The sequence below is a fragment of the Octopus bimaculoides genome, chromosome 14 (assembly GCF_046866305.1).
Source record: "Octopus bimaculoides isolate indiv1 chromosome 14, ASM4686630v1, whole genome shotgun sequence".
Classification (NCBI taxonomy): Eukaryota; Metazoa; Mollusca; class Cephalopoda; order Octopoda; family Octopodidae; genus Octopus; species Octopus bimaculoides.
In genome coordinates, this window is record NC_142941.1 from 21,923,978 (window position 1) to 21,949,155 (window position 25,178).

A 25,178-nucleotide genomic window follows, 5' to 3' on the forward strand; every position below is an offset into this window, starting at 1 on the left:
GAATGAGAATTTTGTGTTATATTTTCTGTAAGGAACTGGAATACATATGATTCGAATTTCATGAAAATTGCAAATGAGGGTTCTTTCCTTCTTTACACACCCTAAAAAAATTCTAATCATGAGACATGTATCCCATACTATTGATCTTTATGCGCATATTCCAAAATTTCACTCCTCTGAAACCTGTAAAAAGGATTTTGCTCCTGAAAAATGGAGCTCTAAAATGTAGGAATGAAGGCCCCTATTGGGGGTGGGTGTGTTAATGTCAACCAGAGAAGTTGAATTGTTGGGAATGTTTTTAACTTGGGTCTTATAGTATGCTTGTATATATGTGAGAGTATAGTCTCACTGTAATAATTTCAGTATGAAATTGCAAGTATTAAAGCGAAAGTATTTGAAATTACAGTAGCGACATGTTACTGTTTCGCTATTGACAGGTAATACTGAAATAGTGGAATAGTTTCAGTGTTAAAGTGAAAGTATCTGACATTACAGTAGAGTGATGTTATTGTTTCACTTTTGACACGTAATACTGAAATAGTGGAGGAGATATGATATTACTGTGGGCTCGAACTATGCAAGAAGTTAAAAAATTTTTTGGCCTAAGACACTACATGGACCCTAAAAGGATTTTACTCCTGAAAAATGTAGCTCATGGAGCTGAAAATTGTGGGAGTTAAGGCCCCTATTGGGGGTGGGTGTATTAATGTCAACCAGAGAAGTTGAATTGTTGGGAATCTTTCTAACTTGTATGTAATATGTATTGTCTGAATTTATTTGAAATAGGAAATATATGTATGTTCACTGGGTTTGTAAAAGAGCAAAGCTACAGGAAAGCAAAAGACGAATGATCACGATAATCAGTCAGCTACCCTAGCCTAGTTGTTACTACTCCCCAATGTAGGATGCCTCACCATACAGGTGACAGGCACAGCTGTAAGATGCATTACGGATCTATAGCAATTGGAAGGGCATGACCCAATTGAAATAACAACGTGTGACGCTTGGAGTAAAGGGAAATGAAAGTGTGCCTCTGGAGTTTGCAAATGACCACTATACTGATAGGTAACTGTGCAGAAAAAAATTATAATCGATAAATGTCTTAGAACAACCAGTCACTCATCTGGGAAGGCCTTGAAATCAATGTTATCAACTGGGGACTATGTGTGTCGCAGTGATAATAAAAAGACTCAAAGGAGGTCTGCAACGAAATAATTTTACTCAACACTTTGCAAGTGAATCAGTGGAGGCAAAGATGCATCTCATTTACTTGACAATTTATGCACCACATTGCAGAAATCACAATGTAAGTATGCCTGAAAGGATAGACTTACACTGTTGTACTGTTGAATTACAAATAATGCTCATCTGTTATGGTCGGGTGACCCTATAGCTTCCAATGGTACAACTGCATTCGTCTTTGCTTAGGAAAAATGACTAAATTGCGGTTATGAAGTCCCCATGAAGGGGTCTTTGTAACTTCTAAGAAGAAAAAATTTTAGGAATATTACTTTATTTGTGTGTAATATGTATGGTTAAAATTTCATCAACATCAAAAATATATGAATTTTCATGGGGGTTATGGCCGTTATGCATAGAATATAATTTCCAAATTTCATAAAGATCCATTCAGTATTTTTGACGTAGTTTTGGATAAGAAAACAAATGACTAATGTGTGTGTATGTGTGTGTGTGATGGGTGTATATATGTATAGATATCTATGCATGTATATATATGTATATATGTGTACATATTATATGTACATCTATAATATATACATCTACACATATGTATACATATACATCTCTCTCTATCTTTGTGTCTCCTTCTCTCTCTCTCTCTCTCTCTCTTTCTCTCTCTCTCTATATATATACATATATATACACCATTAAAGTGAAAGTATCTGTCATTACAGTATCGAAATGTGATTGTTTCAGTTAGTGGAATAGTTTCATTTTTAAAGTGAAAGTATTTGACATGAGTATTTTTGTTTCACTTTTGACACGTAATACTGAAATAGTGGAGGAGATATTATGTTGCTATGGGCTTGAACTATGCAAGAAGTTAAAAAATATTTTTGACTAAGTAAGGCATGTGTAAAATTTGAATGAAATTGGTTGAGTAGTTCTCGAGTTTTTGGGATTCACACAGACAGACAGACAGACACACATTCTCATTTTATATATATAGATATAGATATTTATATATATCATCATCATCATCATCATCATCGTTTAACATCCGCTTTCCATGCTAGCATGGGTTGGACGATTTGACTGACGACTGGTGAACCAGATGGCTACACCAGGCTCCAATCTGATTTGGCAGAGTTTCTACAGTTGGATGCCCTTCCTAACGTCAACTACTCCAAGAATGTAGTGGGTGCTTTTACGTGCCACCGGCACGAAGGCCAGTCAGGCGGTGCTGGCAACAGCCACGCTCAAAATGGTGTATTTTATGTGCCACCTGCACAGGAGCCAGTCCAGTGGCACTGGCAACAATCTCGCTCGAATGACTTTCACATGCCACCGGCACAAGTGCCAGGAAGGCGAAGCTGCGGCACAAGTGCCAGGAAGGCGACGCTGGTAACGATGAGGATCCAACCCACTTAGGGATAATATCTATCCAATATATTGCTGAGAGAGTACCCAATTATTGTTACACTAGTGTTATACCAAGTGCAATAAGTGGGTGCGGGTAAAAGGTTTTTTTTACCCTAAATTTATATAGCAATAAGAAAATGGAGGGGAATATGAGGTACTCATCAACTTCCAGACACTGTATTCCATTGATTAATATTTTTATTTTTATTTTATTCTTATTTTATATTTGTATTAAAATTTGGCAAAATTCATGTATTGAATTTTGAAAATCTCTGAAGAGGCCTAGCAAATAATGCATGTACCCCCATTACATCATTTTCATCTACTAATTACTCCAGCGTACGGGAGCTATAGAGATAGAATGGGGCATGCCAATACTAGGCTGAAACAGCTGTAAGATTTTGTCCCTTCTCCAATTGCTAAATATCTTTTAAATTTGAAATCTTAATTGTTGATATGACATGGTATGTCATAAGCGTCTGCATATTGTGTTTTTTGCCAATTTAGTTATAAAATAAACAGATTAACCAACGGAATACAGTGTCTGCAAGTTGATGAGCACCTCATATTCCCCTCCATTTTCTTATTGCTATATATATATATATATATATATAAAGATATGTACAAATACTTAAAAATGAAACTAAGTCAACATATTACATTATATAATAATAAAAATAGGGTTTTATATGTATATTCAGTTGCTTACAAGTCCAGGTTATTAAGATTGTTGTGGCATTATATATAATGCATCTCTTTGCATATTGAACAGGACATTATGTATATAAAAGAACATAAGCATGATAATGGTGTATCAATTAAATATATCAGCAATATGAGTTAGAAAGCAAGTGGTTGTAGAAAAACTTGTTAAGTATAATAGGATTTATATAAAAACACATGGTGATATTCTATGATTTTAAATTTTCTGAAGCCTGTCATATGTCTACCTTTATATATGGGTTTACCATATTGCCTTCCCACACTGCCTATACATTTTCATCTCTTTACCTTTGTGTCCCTGTTTTTATCTTACCTACTATCCTTTTCAGGCTTTTCCCTTTCCAGTATATGCTGTAAAATTTACACTGCATAATCTGTTTATATCTTCCATATTTCTGATCAAGATAGTTATATGCATTGCTATTCTGCTTCAAGAGTTTGATTTCCATTATTAAAATAACATTGTGTGCGTGCCACACTTTGAAGTTGGCTTTCAACAATAATTTGTTCTAAGTTCACTACTCTCATGTTTTAGCAATGAAGTATTTGTGTGCAAGTGCAGAGTGGGTTTCCTCAATATCAAATGCTTTACTTTGTTACCTCCTTTGCTAGATTGATACTTTGGTAGTAAGGCTTCTACCTATGGAGGCGCAATGGCCCAGTGGTTAGGGCAGCGGATTCGCGGTTTCGATTCCCAGACCGGGCGTTGTGAGTGTTTATTGAGCGAAAACACCTAAAGCTCCGCGAGGCTCTGGCAGGGGAGGGTGAGGAACCCTGCTGTACTCTTTCACCACAACTTTCTCTCACTCTTACTTCCTGTTTCTGTTGTATCTGTAATTCAAAGGGTCAGCCTTGTCACACTGTGTCACGCTGAATATTCCCGAGAATTAAGTTAAAGGTGTCTGTGGAGTGCTCAGCCACTTGCACGTTAATTTCACGAGCAGGCTGTTCCGTTGATGAGATCAACTGGAACTCTCGACATTGTAAGTGACGGAGTGCCAACACAAGGCTTCTACCTAGTTTCAAATCATCTTATTCAGAACCCCATCTCAAGACTACAGTGGAAGTATATTGCCATAAAAAGTGAAGGACAGCTTTGAGAAATTAACTGTGTCACCGTAAAATACATTAATGTCTATGTGAATGTGGTTTGCTTAGTAAGATCGACTGATATTACCCATCAATAAGAGGTAGACTTGAAAGATTACTGAACTCCCAAAGAGAACAATCTCTGGTGCTACACAGAGCTGTGTTAGCCACTTTTGTGATCAAGTATTCTTATTCTACTTATTCAGTCTTTAATAGCCATGAACAATTTACATATAATCACGAAATTATTTTATGCAATGAAGACTTAACTTTTACAGCCACTAACTGATGAATGCTGTTTTATTCAAATAATGGTTATGCATACACAAATGCAAATGATCCAGGTAAAAAGAAACAAAACTGGAAACTTCTTCATCGTCGTCGTCGTTTAACGTCCATTTTCTATGCTGGCTTGGGTTGGACGGTTCGACTGGGGTCTGGGAAGCCAAAGAGGCTGTATCAGATCCAGTCTGATCTGGCAGTGTTTCTGCAGCTGGGCAGCCTTCCTAATGCCAACCACTCTGAGAGTGTAGTGGGTGCTTTTAACATGCCACTGGCATAGGGGCCAGAGGAGGCTGGCAACGACCACGATCGGTTGATGCTTTTTACATGCCACCGGCACGGGGATCACAACTACAATTTCCATTTGATTTTCATTTTGATGTACTTGACTCAATAGGTCTCCTCAAGCACAGCATATTGCCCTACGATTCAAGGTACTTTTGAGTGGGCTGGTTATGTGACACTGGAGTAGGTTACAGCTGTGAACTCACTTTATTTGCCGGGTCTTCTCAGTTACAGCATATCTCCAGCGATCTCAGTCACTAATCATTGCTTCTGTGAAGCCCAATGTTCGAAGGTCATGCTTCACCACCTCATCCCATGTCTTCCTGGGTCTCCCTTTACCCCAGATTCCTTCAACTGCTCTCCTCTATAAATATTTGTGTGGTCATTTCACCTTCACATGCAGCTTAGTAATATTGTTTACTACCAACGATTTAATGATCAAACCCACTAAATTTTTATTTTGTTCTATAACCTTCACCTTAGTGGAGGCGGAGGTATTGTTTCCAGTCATGTTTGTTTGTTTGTCCATGGATAAGATATCTCAAGAACCGCTGGATGGATTTGCATGAAACTTTCAGGGATGTTTGGCCTCATAACTAGCATGAACTGATTAGATTCAGACAAGGATTCTGGATTATTTTTCCAGTTCTTTTTTACTTAATTTTTTGAGAGTGGTCAGGTTCATTCTTAGTATTTCAGTTTGTGAGAGCAGTTGAGTTTATTTCAGATATTCTCATTCTAAAAATCATCTCCAGCTAATCATTGAGAGGACATTGGTGTTGCCCTTGCACTCTCTGAGTGCTCTTGTCTTTCTTACACTGTGTATGTGTGACACCAAATAATACTTCCATTTTTTAAAATTTGCTATTTCTAAAATCAATAAACAATATAAAATATGTTCCATGGTTCATTTATTAAGCATGTCATTTTCCTTCTCTCTGACTGTAATTTCTTTTTGGTGAGTATTGTTTTTTTTACTGTACCCATATATATCTCTTAACAGTTAAGGGTAGACAATTTAAGTTTTAATAAACTATACTGTTAATTATTATTAAGCATTAATAAACACTGTAGAGCCTTAACAGGTAACTTTTAATTTTGATATCAAAAGGCATCAGTAAATGTAAGTCTCCCACTAATATTATATAAGTAAAACAATTTTCATTTGATTATACTTCTATTTTAGATATATATTTTTTGCCAACTATATAATGTAAATTCAAAGCATTATGTAACTGCTAAATGGTTTTCTATTTACAATACATCATATAATATAAATGTTGATTGCTTTATCGAAGAGAAAATTTTAGTAAGACAATGATTAGAATTTTAGATATTGTACATTTAATTCAGAGATGGGAATGCACTCAGCTCACTACATCAACACAAGTATAACTACAAAATCTTTGTATTTTCACTGCCTTAACTCTAACTTATGAGCACAGAGTGAAATCAAAATTTACTTTGGTGCAAGTTGAATACACCATTGAATACACCAGTGTGTTTCTTTGAATTAAAGTGCAATGTGTATATCTATCTCTGTTTTTTTTATGTAATAAAGTGTTATGTGCACCATAACATTTAACACTTTATTCAGTGTGTCAGGGATCATAAAAAGTCGAAAGTCGCTGCTGCTCTACATCATGTTATTTGCTTTTTCACCCTTTCCTAAGAAATATCGTTCCTCTCTAGCTCTTCAAACTCCTCTCTAACAAGCCTCTTAACTTGCCAACAATTCAAAATCATTCACTCTTTCTTCTCCCGACTTATTTTGATTTGTATGCAGCCTACTACTTGTATAAGACTTCATGACAAGAAACCATGAATTCAGCAAAATTTAATTGAAACTGATTTCCCATGATATACACTGACCATAATTCGTTTTAAAATTTAATAATACACACTCAGAAACAAACATAAAGTGAGGTCAAAGTGATCTTAAGTTTGTATGTTTATTCTTTAGTAACAATTATTCAACTTAATAGTTTCAGCATAACAGTGTGCAGTGTGAAAATAATCAATGTATGCAATGCAACTTATGTTGCCTCGTAATTTTCATTGCTATTTCAAAGATTATGCATCTTTCAGGTTTGTATTTTACATCAGGACTTCAATTGAGAGCAATAATTTAAAGAAGCAGCAAATTACTATGTAAACCCAGAATTGGAACTTACAAGGAAGTTAGGGGCTGGTGCTTTAGTGGTGGAAAATCTGTGAAGTTTATGATGACAAAAAGCAAATAATTTTGGACACAGCCAAGGTCAAGGATGAATTCACTGTCTTTTCTTTGAAATATAATGTTGATACAAGTTCTAAATTATATATTGGTGCAAAGAAGATATGCACAATATATAAATCTTGAGGAGGCAGTGATGATGTGGTTTATTCATTAAAGATATTGCTTTAACTATGCTTGGGATGTAGAAATTTAGTGCTGCTACCAAGCTAGTCAGGCACTGGTATAAAGAATTTCAAAAGCTAGTGATGGGTAGTAATGGCTATTTAGAAATCTTCATGAATTGAGTAATGATGTAATTTTTGGTGAAACAAGAACATTGAATCATTCAGGAAAAGGTTAAATGACAAGTGTGAAGGGTTTCAATTTTTTGAGCATATAATAGGGATGTAACAAGGTTGTATTGATAGGACATACTGAGGAATACCCTAATTTTTAAGAACGAAGCCTTTATATGTCCTAAATTATTAAGGAGTTTTTTTTTTTTTTTGAAGCTGCATTACAAGAATGTAGATATTAGGTTTGTCCCTTTTAAAGTAAGTGGTAGTGGGAAGGTCAGCACATCTATGAATTTTGAAAGATATAATTTATCAGCTACTAGTGCATTATTACTGTTCCAAGAAATCATCAGTTAATGGTTACCAACTATAAATTAAGAGGTATGTTCTTGCCACCTAATATTACCTCCATGTTCCAGCCAATGGATCAAGGTATAATTGAATCAACAAAGATATTTGGACAAAGGCTTTGTGATGACAGAATAGGATGATCTATGGGAAGACACATGAGTATAAAGAACCTCAACATCAAGTCTGTCATATGTTAAAAAGTTGGTGCTTTTTCAGCAGAAGTATCTTTGACAAATTTTGCAATGTTGAGGTCTTGTAAGTTATCAAATGTTGCAGCATAGAAGTTCTCTTGCGAAGTAAGAAACTATGGTCACATAAACTGGATGATTCTCCGATTGCATTTGAGGCCTATCGTTCTGTACTCCCCTTTCCTTTCTTAGTATTATTCCTCTTTCCCTGTCAAGCAGAAGTATTTTTTCATCACGTTTTCCGCACAAATTTGAATGAAGCCAACTCCCTTCATACATTAGCTGTGTTTTTTAATGCCCTGCTACATACACTCTTTGCTTACTTTATCTTCGTGTTGTTATCAGTTCCAGTTAAAGTGACTCGAATTGACGGATAAAACGTGGGTCATTGGGTGCTTTGCTGATGTGGGAAAGGGGGTTGTTGTCTTGGTTAGTGAATAATTGAACAATCCGTGTAAGTGGCGAGACGGCAGGGCACCATAAAAGGTTGGATCTGGTAGGTGAGCAACAGATCGTGGGTATTTGGTGTGTTAGGGATATGTATAAGAGTCGATATTAGCTGGGACAAATAAGTGAAGAAGATAAATTATTCGACCTCTGCGTCATTAGTGGGAGCTACTTATCATATTTTTATTATTTAATTATTAGTATTAGTTTTCCGTTACAAACCTATGAAGTCAAAAACTAACGAACGGCAAATAATGGAAAGTCAAAAAATATATATAATCGCAAGCCAAGCGTAGGACTTCAAAAATATAGCAACAATAAGTCTTCTAACCAACACGTTAACAAACACAAGATTAACAAATTACGCATAAGCCTTTTTATATTTCCTTTCAGATTTTTCCCGGTCCGTTTTAGTTGTTTTGTCTAAAATGTTCTAGAAAGAACAGATTTATGAAGAACGATTATTCTGTTTTCCTCCCTCCGCTCAAAGCGGAAACTATTCGACTCGTGAAATCCTCTACATCCGGCGACATAGAAACACACGCCGTACAACCTGGTTAGTTATTAACAGATACATTTGCTTATTCATTTTTATAGAGTTTTTGACTAACCAAATACTAACAAGAAAACATTCTATCCGGACATAAAAAAGGAAACCGAGTAGCTCACTACTCTTTTACTGTATGTGCTACTTTTCTGACAATTATCATATAACTACTGCAAATGATTGTTATTACCCATATTTGTAATCGATAGTCGTATAGAATTCTTCTGATTTTTTTGTTTTACCGAAACACATTTCTGCCATGTCATGCTTTTAATATACGCCTAGCCTGTTTTTGCTTCTCTCTTTTCTACTTAGATATTCGTCTATGTCTTTAAACAAAAGTAAATATTTTTGTTTAAGAAACGGCTTGTTCTCTTCTACAATAATCAACATTCCTATGTACCATACCTCTGTATTGCTTCTATCAATCTAAGCTTGTATAGTCTACAAATGTAACTAGATTCAATCATCCGACTTTGTCCCTTAACAAACATGGCTCTTTATGATTATAGACGTTGAGTCCTCTATAAATCTAAGCTTGGACTAGCGGTTAAAATATATTATTGATGTTGAAAATATTGTTTCCCCTCAAGTAATAGAGTATTTTGTAAACAGCCCGCTCGCCAGCTTTGTATGAATTTATTTGCCTTTGTAGACTATGCATATAATCTCGCAGCCTTTGTCATCTCCGTGTGTGTGACTATATCATCAATTTATACGCTTGTCTTCTGTTTGTATATTTAAGAAACGATAACCAACCATGGCAGCCTGTAGTTCACCCGATTAAGAAAAACGTAGCAGAGTTCGAGTCACGTGTCCTGCTAAACTTCTTTCTAGGAAGTATCTTGTTCAGTCGAGATAGCTGAGATTCTTACAGTGCTCAACTGAAAATCACCATGACGGAAAGAAGCACAAGCGATCCGGAAGACGAAGGGTGAGTACCGAACCCAAGTTGGATAGTTTGGCGTGTAGCTTGAACTGAGGAGCTTGTTTAGCCCTCACCGGCCCTGACATATGATCACCAGCTGTGACTACTCGTCTATTTTTAGGGTATGTTGGAAAACATTACCTCATGTTTCCCTTATTTATAATAGTAAGGTGTGATTTGATAGATTCCTGTTATTTCTTGCTGTTTGAGTGACCACTTAGAGGCTGAACAGTTTGCTTGTGTAGAAGCTTGTTATGTAAATAAACGTGTTAGTTTTATTTTCTCAAGCTTAAACTAGTATCTGTTTGTTAATAGCCGAAGAATTGTGTTGTTGCCAGCGTTGTAGGGGATATTTAAAGGTTTTGTTTAAAGTGGGAGGGTATGTTTGATTAAATTGTTTAGGTTTTATTTGTTTAAGATGGAATTTAAATGTCGATGTTGAATAACATGCTATTTCCATTTTCACAAAAATTGTTTTCACTTGACCTGGGACATTGCAGTTGACCTTTTAGTTTTGGCTTTTCTTCAGGGTTGTCTCTGGCCACTAGTTCCCAAGTTATCTTTACTGACCACTAGTTGTTATTTCCTTCTGTTAATTACTACAAGTATATGATCATGCACAAGTGGATTCTTTCAGAAAATCTATCTCTGTTTTGGCACAATTATAAACAACTGTCCACCTACAGGCAGGTTTTATCACTAGTACCGGGTTCATTTAGACACATCTAGTGTAAAGTTTGTGAAAAGACACTTCATATTTTGTACATATTGGTGTAGTTTTCTAGGAAAAGGGAATGGGTTTGTGAGACACAAAATATGCCAAAGGCACTTACTATTAAAGTAGTTCCTTGATGTGTTATCTTTTTTTGAACACTGAGACTGATTCATTGAAAATTGATAAAGAATCTTAATTAGACAAAACCAGCAGATTGAGGGATGTGTCATTGGGTTTCGATCATTCTGATTGTTATCAGTGGAATCAATCAAGATAGCGATGAACGTCTTACGGTGGAAATACACAAAACAAAGTTCAGGCATACCCTGTGTTACAGCTACCTCAAGTTACAGGACTTTGCACATAGGGAAAATGTAAAGTACGCTTTATAATTTCACTCTTACGGAAACTTGTATTTCTTAATTTTAAATTGTTATTTTAAAACTACACTTTCCTTTAATATTACACGGAATATTAAGTTTGATGTTTTAAAAAGACTTCATGCTGAAGCATTAAATCATTAAATCTTGCAAAGTCTACAGTGGGAACAACATGTGACAGCAGAGAGAAAATTATGTCAAGTGTTCAAGAAGCTACTCTGTTCACTGTCTGGACCTTATTTTGCCATAGATCAAATGTAATATCTAAAATGGAACAACTCTTGCTGAATCACTACCAGAATTAGAGGAGAAGTTTCAGGTGTGGAAGCAAGGATTAGAATTGAAGGGCCTGTTCGATCTGTAGAAAAGGCGTAGGTAGAAACTCTATAAGATGTACCCAGTATAAGCTATGGACACATAAGAGGTGCCGCAATATCAAAGGAAGGTTAACTAGGAAGTTAGTTTTTGTATGTAGCAGATGTTCAGGAGCTATAAACACTGTAAATGTGCAGGAAACAACTTCTGCCACATTCCAGGGAGAAAAACTAGATGTGGTTGACAACTTCCGCTATCTAGGTGACCAAGTTAGTAGTGGGGGAGGGTGCGCTGAAAGTGTAGCTGCTAGAATAAGAATAACCTGGGTAAAGTTCAGAGAGCTCTTACCTCTGCTGGTGACAAAGGGCCTCTCGCTCAGAGTAAAAGGCAGACTGTATGATGCATGCGTATGAATAGCCATGCTACATGGCAGTGAAACATGGGCCGTGACTGCTGAGGACATGCGTAAGCTCACAAGGAATGAAGCCAGTATGCTCCCATGGATATGTAATGTCAGTGTGCATACTCGACAGAGTGTAAGTACCTTGAGAGAAAAGTTGGACCTAAGAAGCATCAGCTATGGTGTGCAACAGAGACGATTGCGCTGGTATGGTCATGTGGCGAGAATGGATGAGGATAGCTGTGTGAAAAAGTGCCACAGCCTAGCGGTTGAGGGTACCTGTGGAAGAGGTAGACCCAGGAAGACCTTTGAACATGAGGCCTCACCAAGGCAATGACTAGTGACCGAGACCTTTGGAAATATGTTGTGTGTGAGAAGACCTGACAAGACAAGTGAGACTATGACCCATGGCCTTTACCAGGGGTGTAGCCAGCCCACTTATGTTGTACCTTTCCTTCTTTGGACACAAAACTCTGCTTACGAAGACCTGTTGAGGCAAGTGAAATCGAAATCGAACCAAATTCAACGACTGGCACCCATGCCAACCTCTCCTTCATTGGACACTAAACTCTGCTTGCGAAGACCTGTTGGGCCAAGTGAAATCATAATTGAACCAAATTTGATGACTGGCACCTGTGCCAGTGGAGCGCCAGCAGCACCATCCGAGCGGGATCACTGCCAAAGCAGCTATCTGGCTTCTGTGCTGGTGGCATGTTAAAAGCACCATTTGAGCGTGATCGTTACCAGCGTCGCCTTACTGGCACTTGTGCTGGTAGCATGTGAACAAAATATTCGAGCGAGGTCGTTGCCAGTGCCGCTGGACTGACTCCTGTGCAAGTGGTACGTAAAAAACACCATTTGAGCGTGGTCGAGCCAGTACCGCCAGACTGGCCCTCGTGCCGGTGGCATGTAAAAGCACTCACTACACTCTCGGAGTGGTTGGCGTTAGGAAGGGCATCCAGCTGTAGAAACTGCCAGATCAGATTGGAGCCTGGTGCAGCCATCTGGTTCGCCATTCCTGAGTCAAATCGTCCAATCCATGCTAGCATGGAAAACGAATGTTAAACGATGATGATGATGATGATTTAAAGCGTCCAAAAATTGTCTTACACTTCTTTTGGGACAATGCACTAAGCCACCCAGCTAACTTAGCTGACCTTTCTGATAATGTGAGAGTAGAATATATCCACATGAATATAGCTTCTTTGCTCCAGCCAATGGATCAAGGTCTGATAGCTAACTTAAAGGCATATATGAGAGCTTTCAAACAACATATGAAAGCAATTGACAGGGAGGATAAACCTACAGTTAGAGATTTCTGGGAGACATTCAACTTAATAGATGCTGTGGATAATATAGCTGAGTCATGGGATGAAGCGAAACCTTTAACTTTGAATAGTGCTTGGAAAAGCATATGGCCAGACTGTATCTATAACATTACAAGTTTTCCTCAAGCAGAAAAGTCTACATCAAATTCGGAAAGATATTGTGATACTTACAAAAGATGTAGGATTTGCAGAAGTCCTAGAAGATGATGTTATTGAATTGCTAGAGGAGCCGATGCTGTTAGAAAAAGAACAAGCTGAGAATACAGATGGAATAATGGAAGGTTCACATACACTACTTAAACTGATTGCAAAAATCATTACTAAAGGGTTGGTACTTAAAGTGGAAGGTCTGCAGATTATAGCTGATAATGATTCTAATTGTGAATGTAACATAAAAATTACAAGAAGAGCTTACAACAAGCTCAGTTCCTATACTGAGCTGTACAAAAACATGATGCATTATAACCAACAGACAAATCTGGATAAGTCCTTCACCCATCAAGTTGGTGATAATGAACTATAAGATAGTAAATGTTGTCCGTCATCCTACTAGTAATGCTCCTTCCACCACCACTCTTCACACAGTAGTCAACATGTTTTGTAGGAAGAACATTTTTATGATATTATGATTCTTATTAATTTCCTAACTTATTCCTCTTGAAATATTTTTGTTTTAATGCGTCTTTATTGTACTGTCTATGTTTAGAAATAGGTATTTTCATGTATAAAGGTGATCGTGTTGCTTGTTCTCTGTTGTTTTCCTGTGCCTCTTTTTATTTTTTTACAAAAAAGTCTGCAGAAACACAATCTCACTTGATAATAAGAAAATTTATTTTGCATTATGGAATTTCATGTTACTGCCAGATTTTCAGGAACACATTACTTCTGTAAAGCAAAGGATTCCTGTATTTTCACAGTATGCAAGAGACTAAAGAAGAGAAGGTTGTTACAAGTATAGTTCAAGGAGACACAAAGAAATGTTTCTTTGAAGAAATATAAGGCAGATTGATTGACACACTGCTACATATAATAGGAAACATACTTGCTTACGGACAATACACTTTGAAAATTAGAGTTTGTATGATGGAATAGAATTATTACCACATGTATTGTGCCACTATACTGTGAACCATAGAAGGAATTATGTCAGTCCTGCTAGCCATAATGCTCAGACTAAGTCTTGAATCCTTTTGGCATCATATCAAGAAAAAAGTTATTGAATGAGCAGTAGATTTGAAGAAGTTTTCAATTGTTACTTGAAATAATTTTGTGAAGATAACACAATGACATATAAACATGGTGGGGATGAAGGATTTGATGAGACTTCGATTACAATTTGATTGTCTGTTTCATGAATTTACTGTTTAGTATTATAGAATTAGCCTATAAATTGCAGTGGTTGAGCATTGACCAAAAATTTCCTTCTTTACTTTTAAACTATTTTCATTTGTTTAATATTCTTGTTGCTAGAACATTATTGTCGATATCACTTCATTACAGAAAGTAAGTTCTAGTTTGTTTGAATAATTATTCTTTGAAAAATAAAAACAGAAATAAATGAATTATTTTCATATTTGAGCTCAAAAAAATGCAAATTGAATAATTTCTGTTATTTTACTTCACAATGGGGCCTCTATACAGTTGCTCAATGAGCTAGAAATTGCAACCAAATCTCCTGTAATCATCCTTTCTTATCTTAAGCAGTAACAAACAAATGAATCAGAGCAACAAAAAAATCAAAATACTCTCAATAATAATATAAAAAAATGTTTTTGAGTTGCACCCCAAAAATACTCTCTATGACAGTCAAGCTGGCCACAGCACAGTGTCAGAAAAAAAAAATTCAGCTAAAGTATATGTGAATTTGTATGGTAATATTGTTTCGGCACTACAAATTAAACACTTGTCTCACAATTATCAATTTTCATTCTTTACATGAAGCCAAATCAGTTAAGTGCAGAATACTTTCGGTCTGTCCTTATCAAATTAAAAGAAACAGAAGGATATTCCCTTAGTAATAGTGCTTTGTGTAGTTATCTGGTTTTCACCATTAAAAACAAAAATTTGGTTTGAGCAAGTTGAACAAAATTTTTTAATGCTTACAGTGGAATTTTAATTTTAAAATCAGGTTTAAAAAATACTTTGAATGCAATTGAAATATTTTAGCTTATTGTCATTCATTTTGAAAATTTGAGCAGTCTTGTGATAATAGTTATGTTTCTATACATTGGAGGAGGAGGAAACCCCTTCGGTCATGAATGACCATGGGATTGCACCTAGAAAGTTACCCTCTCAAGCACAAGTCCGGGCAAGGTTGTTTATGGAAGACCAGCAGTCGCCCATGCATACCAGCCTCCCCTCTCCACACCACTGATGTTATCCAAGGGAAAGGCAAAGGCCGACACAGCTTGGCACCAGTAATGTTGCAACTCATATCTACAGCTGAGTTAACTGGAGCAACGTGAAATAAAGTGTCTTGCTCAAGAACACAATATGCAGCCCGGTCCAGGAATCGAACTCACAGCCTCACAATTGTAAGCTCGATGCTCTAACCACATTATTGTATCATTTATTCTGCATGTCAGAAACATATGACCTTGAGGCAGTAAATCAAATAGTTTGCAAATTTTCTAGCTATTTCAGTTCTATTGGAGTCCAGCATTGTCTAGTGCTTTGTCTAAGAGGCAATACCAGTGATGGTGGCTAGAAGAGCTACAAGCATTTCTGCAATAATTAGCACTTCTATAGGTTCTTCAACACTTATAACTGCCACATTTTCCATGTTATATTGTTTACTACCATATTACTAGTCCCTACCCACCTCTTATTCAATTTGGTAAATATGTCAGTTGTTTGTTACCTTGCCCAGTGCATATCATTAGTGACAGCAGCTACTGTTACATCATCACTACCAATGGAAGTAGTGTAAATAATGTAATTGTCTTCTAAGCCCTAAGTTGCTAAATGGACAATTTCTTGCTATTAGTTGGAGCAGATGAATTCTATTGATTTGCAAGGGGAAAAGAAAATGATGTCTCTACCTTTTCTAATGGCAGTAACAGCATAACAGAAGTGAAATGTTTTTGACTGGGAATCCGAATGGTTGTACTCTTGGGTTGTCATGATCTTACCTCTTAATCTACAGTACCCATGCCTTAAATGAAACCAGTTTTAATCACTTGAATTGAGCTCTTACTGCAGTGTATAAATCTGTACTAATTATTCTATTCCTTCAGAGTAGAGGACTATAGGATAAGCTTAAATTCTTGACAAACCATGTTCACTGTTCATTTTTCATTCTCATTTGAAGTACTGTATTTATTTTACTAATTCTTTAAGGATCTTTTACTGCTACTTTATTTCATTTAATTTGGTGCTTAGTTCAGTACTGTTGTTTCATTGACATAGTTTGGCTAGTAACTCTATTGCCAAGCCATTTTTGGTGGGTTGGATGTAATCCACTGTAAATATTAGACATCCAACAGAGTACAGGCAGCTCATTCCTTTGCAGTTTTTTTGCCATTACATGTAAAATTTAAAAAAGTTGTTGCCTATATTAGCAATAAAATTTCTGTGTACAAAAAGCCTGTATGAAGTATGTGTTTTTAGATTTGCTTCATACAACCTTTTGCTCAGTGAGAGAACATTTTATTGCTAATAGAGATAACATTTCTGAACTTCTGCCTCTTTCTTTTAGCTAAAGTACAAGCTGAAGAAGCCTGCGTATGATTATTCAATCTGCTAAAGATTGCAGTCAATCTTTTGAATATTACCTACCATTTTAAAAAGAAGACTCTTTGGTGGAATGCTTTTGATTATAATCTGGCTGATCAGTTTTGATCTAGGGCTAAAGGACATCTGCGAACACCTTGCTAAAATACTCTCATTACGACAGCCTCCAGTAAATATATCAACTTCCATTAATTAGCTGGGCAGTTCATGAATTCTTTGTTAGCCTATCACAGATCCCTCTGCATCTTCTATATGCCAAGTACTTGCACTGGGTTGTATGGGTTTGCTATACAGCATATTGCTACTCATTTTCATCTTTTAACTCATATGAGGTTCAATATCCTGAGATGTAATCTCTAATGTACACTTTGCATTGTTACACAAAACCACTTGTATATATATATATAGATGCAGTTGTGACTGTGTGTTAAGAACTTTACTTCCCAACCACATAGTTTTGGTTTCAGTCTCTGTGTCTGGCATTTGGGGTAAGTGTCTTTTACTATAGCCCCAGACCAATCAAAAGCCTCGTGACTAGATATGATAGACAGAAACTTAAGTGTGTGTATGTGTGTTCGTATTTCCCTAGTCTCCACTGACTGAGTTGGTTGCTTGCCACCCACAGGCTTCTTGATATGTTGCACAATCTTTGTAAACAAAGGGCTCATTCATGTAGTGTCATTTGTTTCCATTTCTCTTTATAAACACGTTCAAGTGAACTGGGAGATTATTACTACTCTTGAAAACAGATGTAGTTGGCATCAAGAAGGGCAATCAGCTGTAGAAAACTCTGTCCCATTATACTTCCATCTGGTCCATGCAAGTATGGAAAATTAGATGTTAAAACGATGGGAGTGATACAAATACACATATATACATCCAATTGGATTCTGTGCAATTTTCATTTCTATCTTTCACCCTTTAGCATTCAGATTACTCTGTCAAATATAATGCTTATTTATTCACATTATTTTGATTAAATCAGCATTATCTCTTTGAGATTTCAATGATGTGATTGTTTATGTGTAAAATGACATTACAGGACAGCTGTGGAAGGCTAAATCTGGCTGGTTTTAACATAAAACAGGTAGAATATTTTGGCTGGATTGGGCCAGTTTAAATGCTAACGGGTTAAATTTCACTTACAAGGCTCTAGTCAACCCTAAAATTATGGCAGAAGATCCATGCCCAAGGTGCTGTGCTGTGGAGTCAAACTCAAAACCACATGTTGCAAAATAAATTTCACAACTATATCTGGATCATGCTAATATGGCAGAGGTTAGGATTCAACAGTATTCTTCTAGTATTACACTTCAACCAAACTTTAGTATCATATAGTAGAGTGGAAGGTTCTGCTGTTACAATATAACTGGAAGTATAGTGCTTATAGTTTAGTGAAACTTGTAGTGTTACTCCAGTATAGTGTAGTGGTGCCATGTGTAGCATAGTGATACCACAACACAAGGTAGATATAATATAGTGATACTATAGTGTGAGGTGGTGGACAATTGTAGGTTTAGTGAAGTGGTGCCATGACACAGTTATGGTTTGATGTTACAACACTGTTTTGCAGCAGATATTGTGATACCACATAGCAGTTGTGAGTTTAATGTCGTGGTAGCATGACTATTGTAAGGATAGTGTAATGGTGCATCATTGATACAATTGTAGTAGTGTAGCAATATCACAGAACAATTGCAGGTGTAATGGTACTATGGTATAATTGGAGGTAGTGGTACTGTGGTATGGTTTATAAAGAAATAGTACTGAAGTAGTACTAATCTAGAGATGAATATATGTGGTTGTACTAAGGTGCAGTGAGGAGTGTTTTATGGTGGTACAATAGTGCATTCAGGACATTGAATGGTAGTAAATTTAGGTGTTGTGGTGCTATGGTACAGTTAGGAGTGTTGCATTGTGGTGGTGTGATACAGCTGGGAGTGGTTGTTTTGTGGTATAACTGTGAAATAGATTATTCAAATGAGAGTGGAGCAATACTTGTGGTCTTTGCAGGTCTTTCCAGACTGGTGAGATTGAGGTTCAGCCTACAATCTTTAAAATCAGTGTTAGTAGGAAAACCACGCAGGATATTCAAAAAGGCTGCTCTTCTAGGAAGATGAGATTGAGGTGTTCAGGAGATGACTTACAAATGCCAAAAAGTTGAATGAAAGGAATTATCTGTTGCCAGAAGTATGTAAGAAGCTAGTTCAGAAGAGCAGAGGTCATTGTAGTGCCAGACAATACAAGTAAAAAACAGTGCATCTGTGAACTAGCGGTTAAAGGGTGTTGGCGTTTTGAGTCTTTTTGCTAATCAGTTGAGTGGCCTTTTGGATGTTAGTATATGAAGCAGTAGTACCACCTTCGTCAGTGTAAGGAGTACTCCAGTGTGGGTCTTGAGCCTTGTAAAGGTTAGCAACTGATTAGAACTAAAGTATTTTCTAGCTTTAAAGAGGAAACCTAGTCTTTAAGATGTTGTTTTGGTAATGTTATATATGTGGAATATAACATGAGAAATCATCAGAAATATTGAGGTTTAACACTTGTGGCAACTTTGAAGGTTTTATTTGTATGCTATTCATAGCTGGAGAGTGAGATACAAGAATTTCTGTGATAGGTGCTGTTAAAAACAGACAAGGTTGTCATGTCACTTAGTCCTATGTATTGTCTTGTTTATTCAAAGGTCAGCTTGAGTAAGTTTATGATCAAAAGTAATCTATTCATGATCATCCTGTTTTTTCTTTTTAAAGAAGTGGGTTTAAGGCTGCAATGTCTAATCAGTTTTTTAATTTTAAAGTGAATTGATGGAGATTTGACTGCTATTTCTAGAAGGTTAAGCAATCAGATAAATTCTGTCATTGACTTGTGTTGTATGTTCTAGGATTTGTGTGTTTTGTATACACACACACACACACACATGACATGATGATTCTAGAGAAAGACAGTTCTGCAATTTCTTGCTGAACAACCTGCTCAAATAATTTGTTTATTGTGATCAAATGTATGTGCTGCACATGAGCTCACTCTCCATCAAATCGCCATTGCCTGAATAAGTACTTGGTGCGCAATATGTCAGGTGTTGAAGTGATCGCAGAGCATCATGAGATAAAGTGATTTGCTCAAGAACACAATGTACCAACTGATCTAGGAATTGAAACCACGATCTTGTGATTGCAAGTGCACCCCCTAACTACAAGGCTGTGTGCCTTCACTCATACACACACACGTCTGTGTATATATATATATATATATATATATATATATATATATGTATATATAGGGCATCCAGCTGTAGAAACTCTGCCAGATCAGATTGGAGCCTGGTGCAGCCATCTGGTTTGCCAGTCCTCAGTCAAATCGTCCGAGCCATGCTAGCATGGAAGGTGGACGTTAAACGATGATGATGATGATATACAGTGCCTTGCAAAAGTCTACACTCCCTTTGAAAATTTATATATTTTGTATAATTTAACTGGAAACAGCACATTTTTTCAATTCCAATGATTGTTAAATAATAAGCAGATCCATCACACTTTCCTTTGATATAAAAATTACATTTTAAAAATTTCACATGATGATATTGATAGAGATTATATTGATTTCATTCATTTAGAAATTAACAATAGATTAATTTATGTTGGAAGAAACAGTGAGAGAAACAGCTTGACAGTGTTTAATTTTGGAGTGGTGTTCATTTAGATAAGATAGTAATTGTATGAAAACAGTTGGATTTGTTGACAAATTTTCTTATCATTTGGAAATAATTGGGTGAAATCAAATGCAAAATCAGATTTCATAATATAATACTTCTGTTCTTAACAATGAATATGTGTAATAATATTTTAATTAATAAAGACATCTACAGAACAGAAGTGGTTGTTATTGTAAAGCAGGCTCAGTTAACACAGTTCTAGCAGAGTGATATCTGATAAGTGATTAAGACTCACAAGACCTCCAATAGAGCTCATCTGTATGGTTGAAGTTCCTGGTGGTTGTAACCATAAATTGAAGCAAAACAGGCATGATTAGTGGAGAAAGTGTTTGATTTTTATGGATATTTGTACAATGTAGTCTGAGGTTTTATTGCACGTGCTACTTTGCAGAGATTGTTGTATATCCCTCATGAAGCAGATGTGTAACTTATAGGTAGTTGGTTGAATAATTGGGTATGATCCACAAATCCAGCACTTAAGATACCGACATACCCTACTTCTGCTTCATTGAGTATTACACTATATATTTCTGATACACAGTAGTTTATTTTATGAGGTGCAGTTAATTTGTGTGTGAGGAACTACTGAGCACGTGATTGATATACTTGAAATATATCTAGTAATATACTAGAGGGTAATTGAGCACCACATGCTGTTCTTTATTACCTTTAAAAGGGAAAGGTCATATAGAGGGATCCAATTCTGAAAGGAATATGTTGGAAAAGAGGGTATAATCAGAGTTGGAACACTAGTCAAGCAATACAGAATATGCCATAATATGTTTAGCTTGTGTGTTAAACATAGCATCTATTTTGGTCTCCAATTTTTATAGGATATCAGTGCATTCTAGGTTTGGTTGATGTGAAAAGGTTTTACAAAGTTAACCTTCTCATATCAAATTACATTATACAGAAGGTAATTTGCCTTACAAAATGAAGATTGATAGAAAAGCTTGTTGCATATATGTCTCAGATGAAATGAAATTCTGCTGTTGAATGCAGAAATGAGTGACATCCCTAAACTATTGCAATACAATTCCTATATATGCATCACATATTTGTTGACACACACACCTTCAATATATTCCAAGCTACACTTAAAACATGAAGTCTTCCATGCCATAAATAACTTAAACTCCTTTACCCAGTAATAGTTCATGTCATTTCTTATTACTATTTTTGATACAGTCTCCTTTTATATCAAAATGAAAAGCTAGAATTTTTTTATTGCTAGTCTTCTTTTAAGTTATAACCTGCTTGTTTATTTTTGTCACAAGGCTATTTTGATATATAAGAGCCAGCATGATAATATTAGTAAATGGAATGTATATTTGGTGACAATACCCTGCGTCTAAGTATGTATATTGTTCATGACTAGATACCAGTGATTCATGTTACTGAATTGTATTTGAAGTTTTGTGTCACTAACTTAACTACTTATTTCTCAAACATTTATGATTGCAATATCTTGGTTACTATATCAGAACTGACTTTGTAACAATGGAATGGTAGATAGCATGCTCTCTAATATCATCATGCTTACACATAATTTTGCACATAATTAATGAAGTTTAATCCATTGATACATTTTCCTCTTGTTGCTGAAAAGAATCTTGTTTCATTGGCTTTGTTTTATTGTCATCTACTGTTTGACATGTGGTTTTTAACCTCTAAAATTTGGAAGCATGTCTTTGCCAGATAATTTAGTGAACAGACCCATTGATTGGACCGGCCTTTCTGTTTCAGACGAACATGTTATATTTGTTATAACACTGACATTCAAGGTCAAAATGGTTGGCTGAAGCCGTGTCGATGCAGTGGATCAACCAAATGGGTCCACAATACTTGTCTTCAGCGTTGGATTGATGGTCAGCAACTGGAAGATTTGTCAACCAAAGTACGCTGTCCACAGTGCAATACAGAATTTACCATTGTTTATCCAAGTCCAGGTAATGACTGCCTTTCATCTCTTATTGATGTTCTTTTGAAGTATTTTTTCCTTTTTAAGGATTTTAGAATAAATCGTTTGTGTAAATACCTATCAAGAATGAAGCAGTATTAACATACTTAGTGCATATAGTATTAGAAAATGAACTGGAAACATACATATAAATGATAGGTAAGAAGACATATAAGTAATAAGTACATATGATGAATGTTCAGGCCAAACCAAGTGCCTAAATTCCAACTTTAAGTGCATAGTGTTTACTTACCTATCTAAATCAAATCTTTTCTACTCTAGGCACAAGTCACGAAATTTGGGGGAGGGGGCCAGTTGATTAGATCGACCCCAGTAAATAACTGGTACTTAATTTATCGATCCCGAAAGTATGAAAGGCAAAGTCAACCTCGGCGGAATTTGAACTCAGAACGTAGACAGACAGACAAAATACTACTAAGTATTTTGCCCGGCATGCTAACGTTTGTGCTAGCTCGCCGCCTTTACTTATCTATCTAAGTCAAATCAACACTAAGGACTTCTTTGCTACCTCGACCTTGAATGTACTTGTCGACACCTGAATCATTATGAACTTTAATCTAGATCTTTCCTGATTTCCTCCTATACCATCAGACCATCAATTCATACTTTTGCTCTACATAAATACACACACACACGTAAATGATGATGATGGTAGGGAAAAAAGCACCCCCTCACTAACTTCTCAACAAATTGCTAATATAGTAACACAACATCCCTCCTACAACTTCAAGAAATACAAACATCAAAGCACACAACATAACATAAACAACCAATGAAGAGGTCAGAAAAACAGCACTCAATTAATAAACATGGAAAGCAAACCAATGAACAAACGCAGCACTAGACACACACCCAAACATGCACAGCAAAGAATAAATATACCACCAATACTGAGTTGTAATGGTCATCACCTGACAATTGCAGTGGCATGAAACACATTGTGAGACAGACTGTTAGTTTCAATAAAAAGTAACCCAAATATGTATACACACATGCGAGCATACATGTGTCACAAAAAATAACAGCATTTTAAAGGAACTAAGCTGAAGGTGGTATTTAATAAATACATTGTCATAACACACATATAGATTTGTTACAATGCATCAAATATTGCTAGATTAGGATCTGATCATAGTTCATATATTGGAAGCAGTAAATTTTGTTAGTAATCAATGTAGCATACATTCTATATATATATATATATATATATATATATATATATAAATTTAATGCACAATATATGGATTTATCAAATCAGGTGGTACTCACACAAAAGCTCCTTTAGTGGACCATGCTACAAACCATGCACTAAACCAATACATAGGGGTGTAATATGTAGTCCTATGCAATTGAAATCCAGTAAATCCAATCAGTGATGATTATTTCATTAGGAATATATAGAATATAAAGGAAGTCAGAAGGTATGAAATGAATATATTTATTTCACCAGTTGATATCCATAGGATGACTGACTTTACGCATCCAAAAGTTATATTTGTATAGAATAAATTATTTTACATTTATTCTTCAACTCCAGTATACACATGCAAAAATGTTATCTTTGAAATAGTAATGTATGGAAGAGTATGATTAATGATGTTGGCTGCAAAATGGTCGTAATCTTGTGGATATAAATTAGTGAAATGTATTCATCTCATACCTCCTGACTTTCTTTATTTTCTTTATATTTTATGTCATCCCATAAATAATGTAGTTTTTTTAATACTTCTTTTATTCTCCAAAATTAAGGTAAACAAACTTCTTTTTTAATCTAAAATATACTCTCCATCTAAAGATTTCTGAATCAAAACAACTGTTAGAGATGTTGTTATATTTTATAATTAGTAGATAATTTTATTAATTACCTCTCCATTTTCTCCTTATTCTTTAAATATGTAAATATATGAACCACGGTTTATATGGTTACCTTTTCGCTGAACTTTCTGTAGATTGGTAACTAAACAGTATTTTCATTGGATTTATGATCCCTTAATGAGGTTTATTACCTTTACTTGATTATATATATATATATATATGCATATATCTATAACTATAAAAGAGAGTTTATATGTGTGTGTGTGCCTATGTTCCTTATGAATTCCAAAACTGAGTTGCTGATTTTGACGTAAGGGGTATCAAAAGATTCAGTAAGCTTTTGGCTACCTACTAAACTATATTTTCATTCAAAATTAATATTATCATTTCTCTTTTAGTCACTTATCATAAACAACATTTTATATCACCACCACAATGACAATGACATCACATTTTCTATATGAGTGTGTTTGCATGTTTATGTGTGTGATGGTGTATGTGTCTGTCAGTATACATACATTTTTGTGACGACTGACACACACACATCTAAAGACAGAGACAGACACACACAAGGATCGAGATAGGCTTCAGGTGTGCATTAATGTACGTGTGTGTGTCTCTTAGTTTACATATGTAACGCCCCTCCCCTCCAACAGTGAAATGCACCGATATTGAAAGTTTACTTGCAGCCTGGACTTCAAACAAACAACATGGAGATTTGGCTGATTTAACACTACTCACAATACTCGCAGAGAAAAATCTGAAAAAAAAAATGTTATTCTGGTTATTATAACAAATTCGGAAACTTGGCGAAGTAGAAAGCCTCAGTGGCTCTTTCAATATAA

At 35.7% G+C, this 25,178-nt stretch overlaps 1 protein-coding gene across 7 annotated transcripts in view; it reads left to right on the plus strand.

The window, feature by feature from the left end:
• LOC106875077 (E3 ubiquitin-protein ligase MARCHF5) overlaps positions 1-25,178 on the plus strand; it is a 75,706-nt gene that overhangs the window by 19,007 nt on the left and 31,521 nt on the right. For 2 of the 7 annotated variants that reach the window (XM_089362499.1, XM_014923042.3), the window contains exons 1-3: positions 9,012-9,164; positions 9,776-9,964; positions 22,284-22,486. In XM_089362499.1, the coding sequence (XP_089218625.1) occupies positions 9,927-9,964; positions 22,284-22,486 (241 nt within the window). In that variant the 5' untranslated portion in view covers positions 9,012-9,164; positions 9,776-9,926. Of the gene's footprint in view, positions 1-9,011; positions 9,165-9,212; positions 9,372-9,775; positions 9,965-22,283; positions 22,487-25,178 lie in introns of those variants that run through there. The other 5 variants (XM_089362500.1, XM_014923044.3, XM_014923045.3 and 2 more) reach the window with 3 other exon arrangements.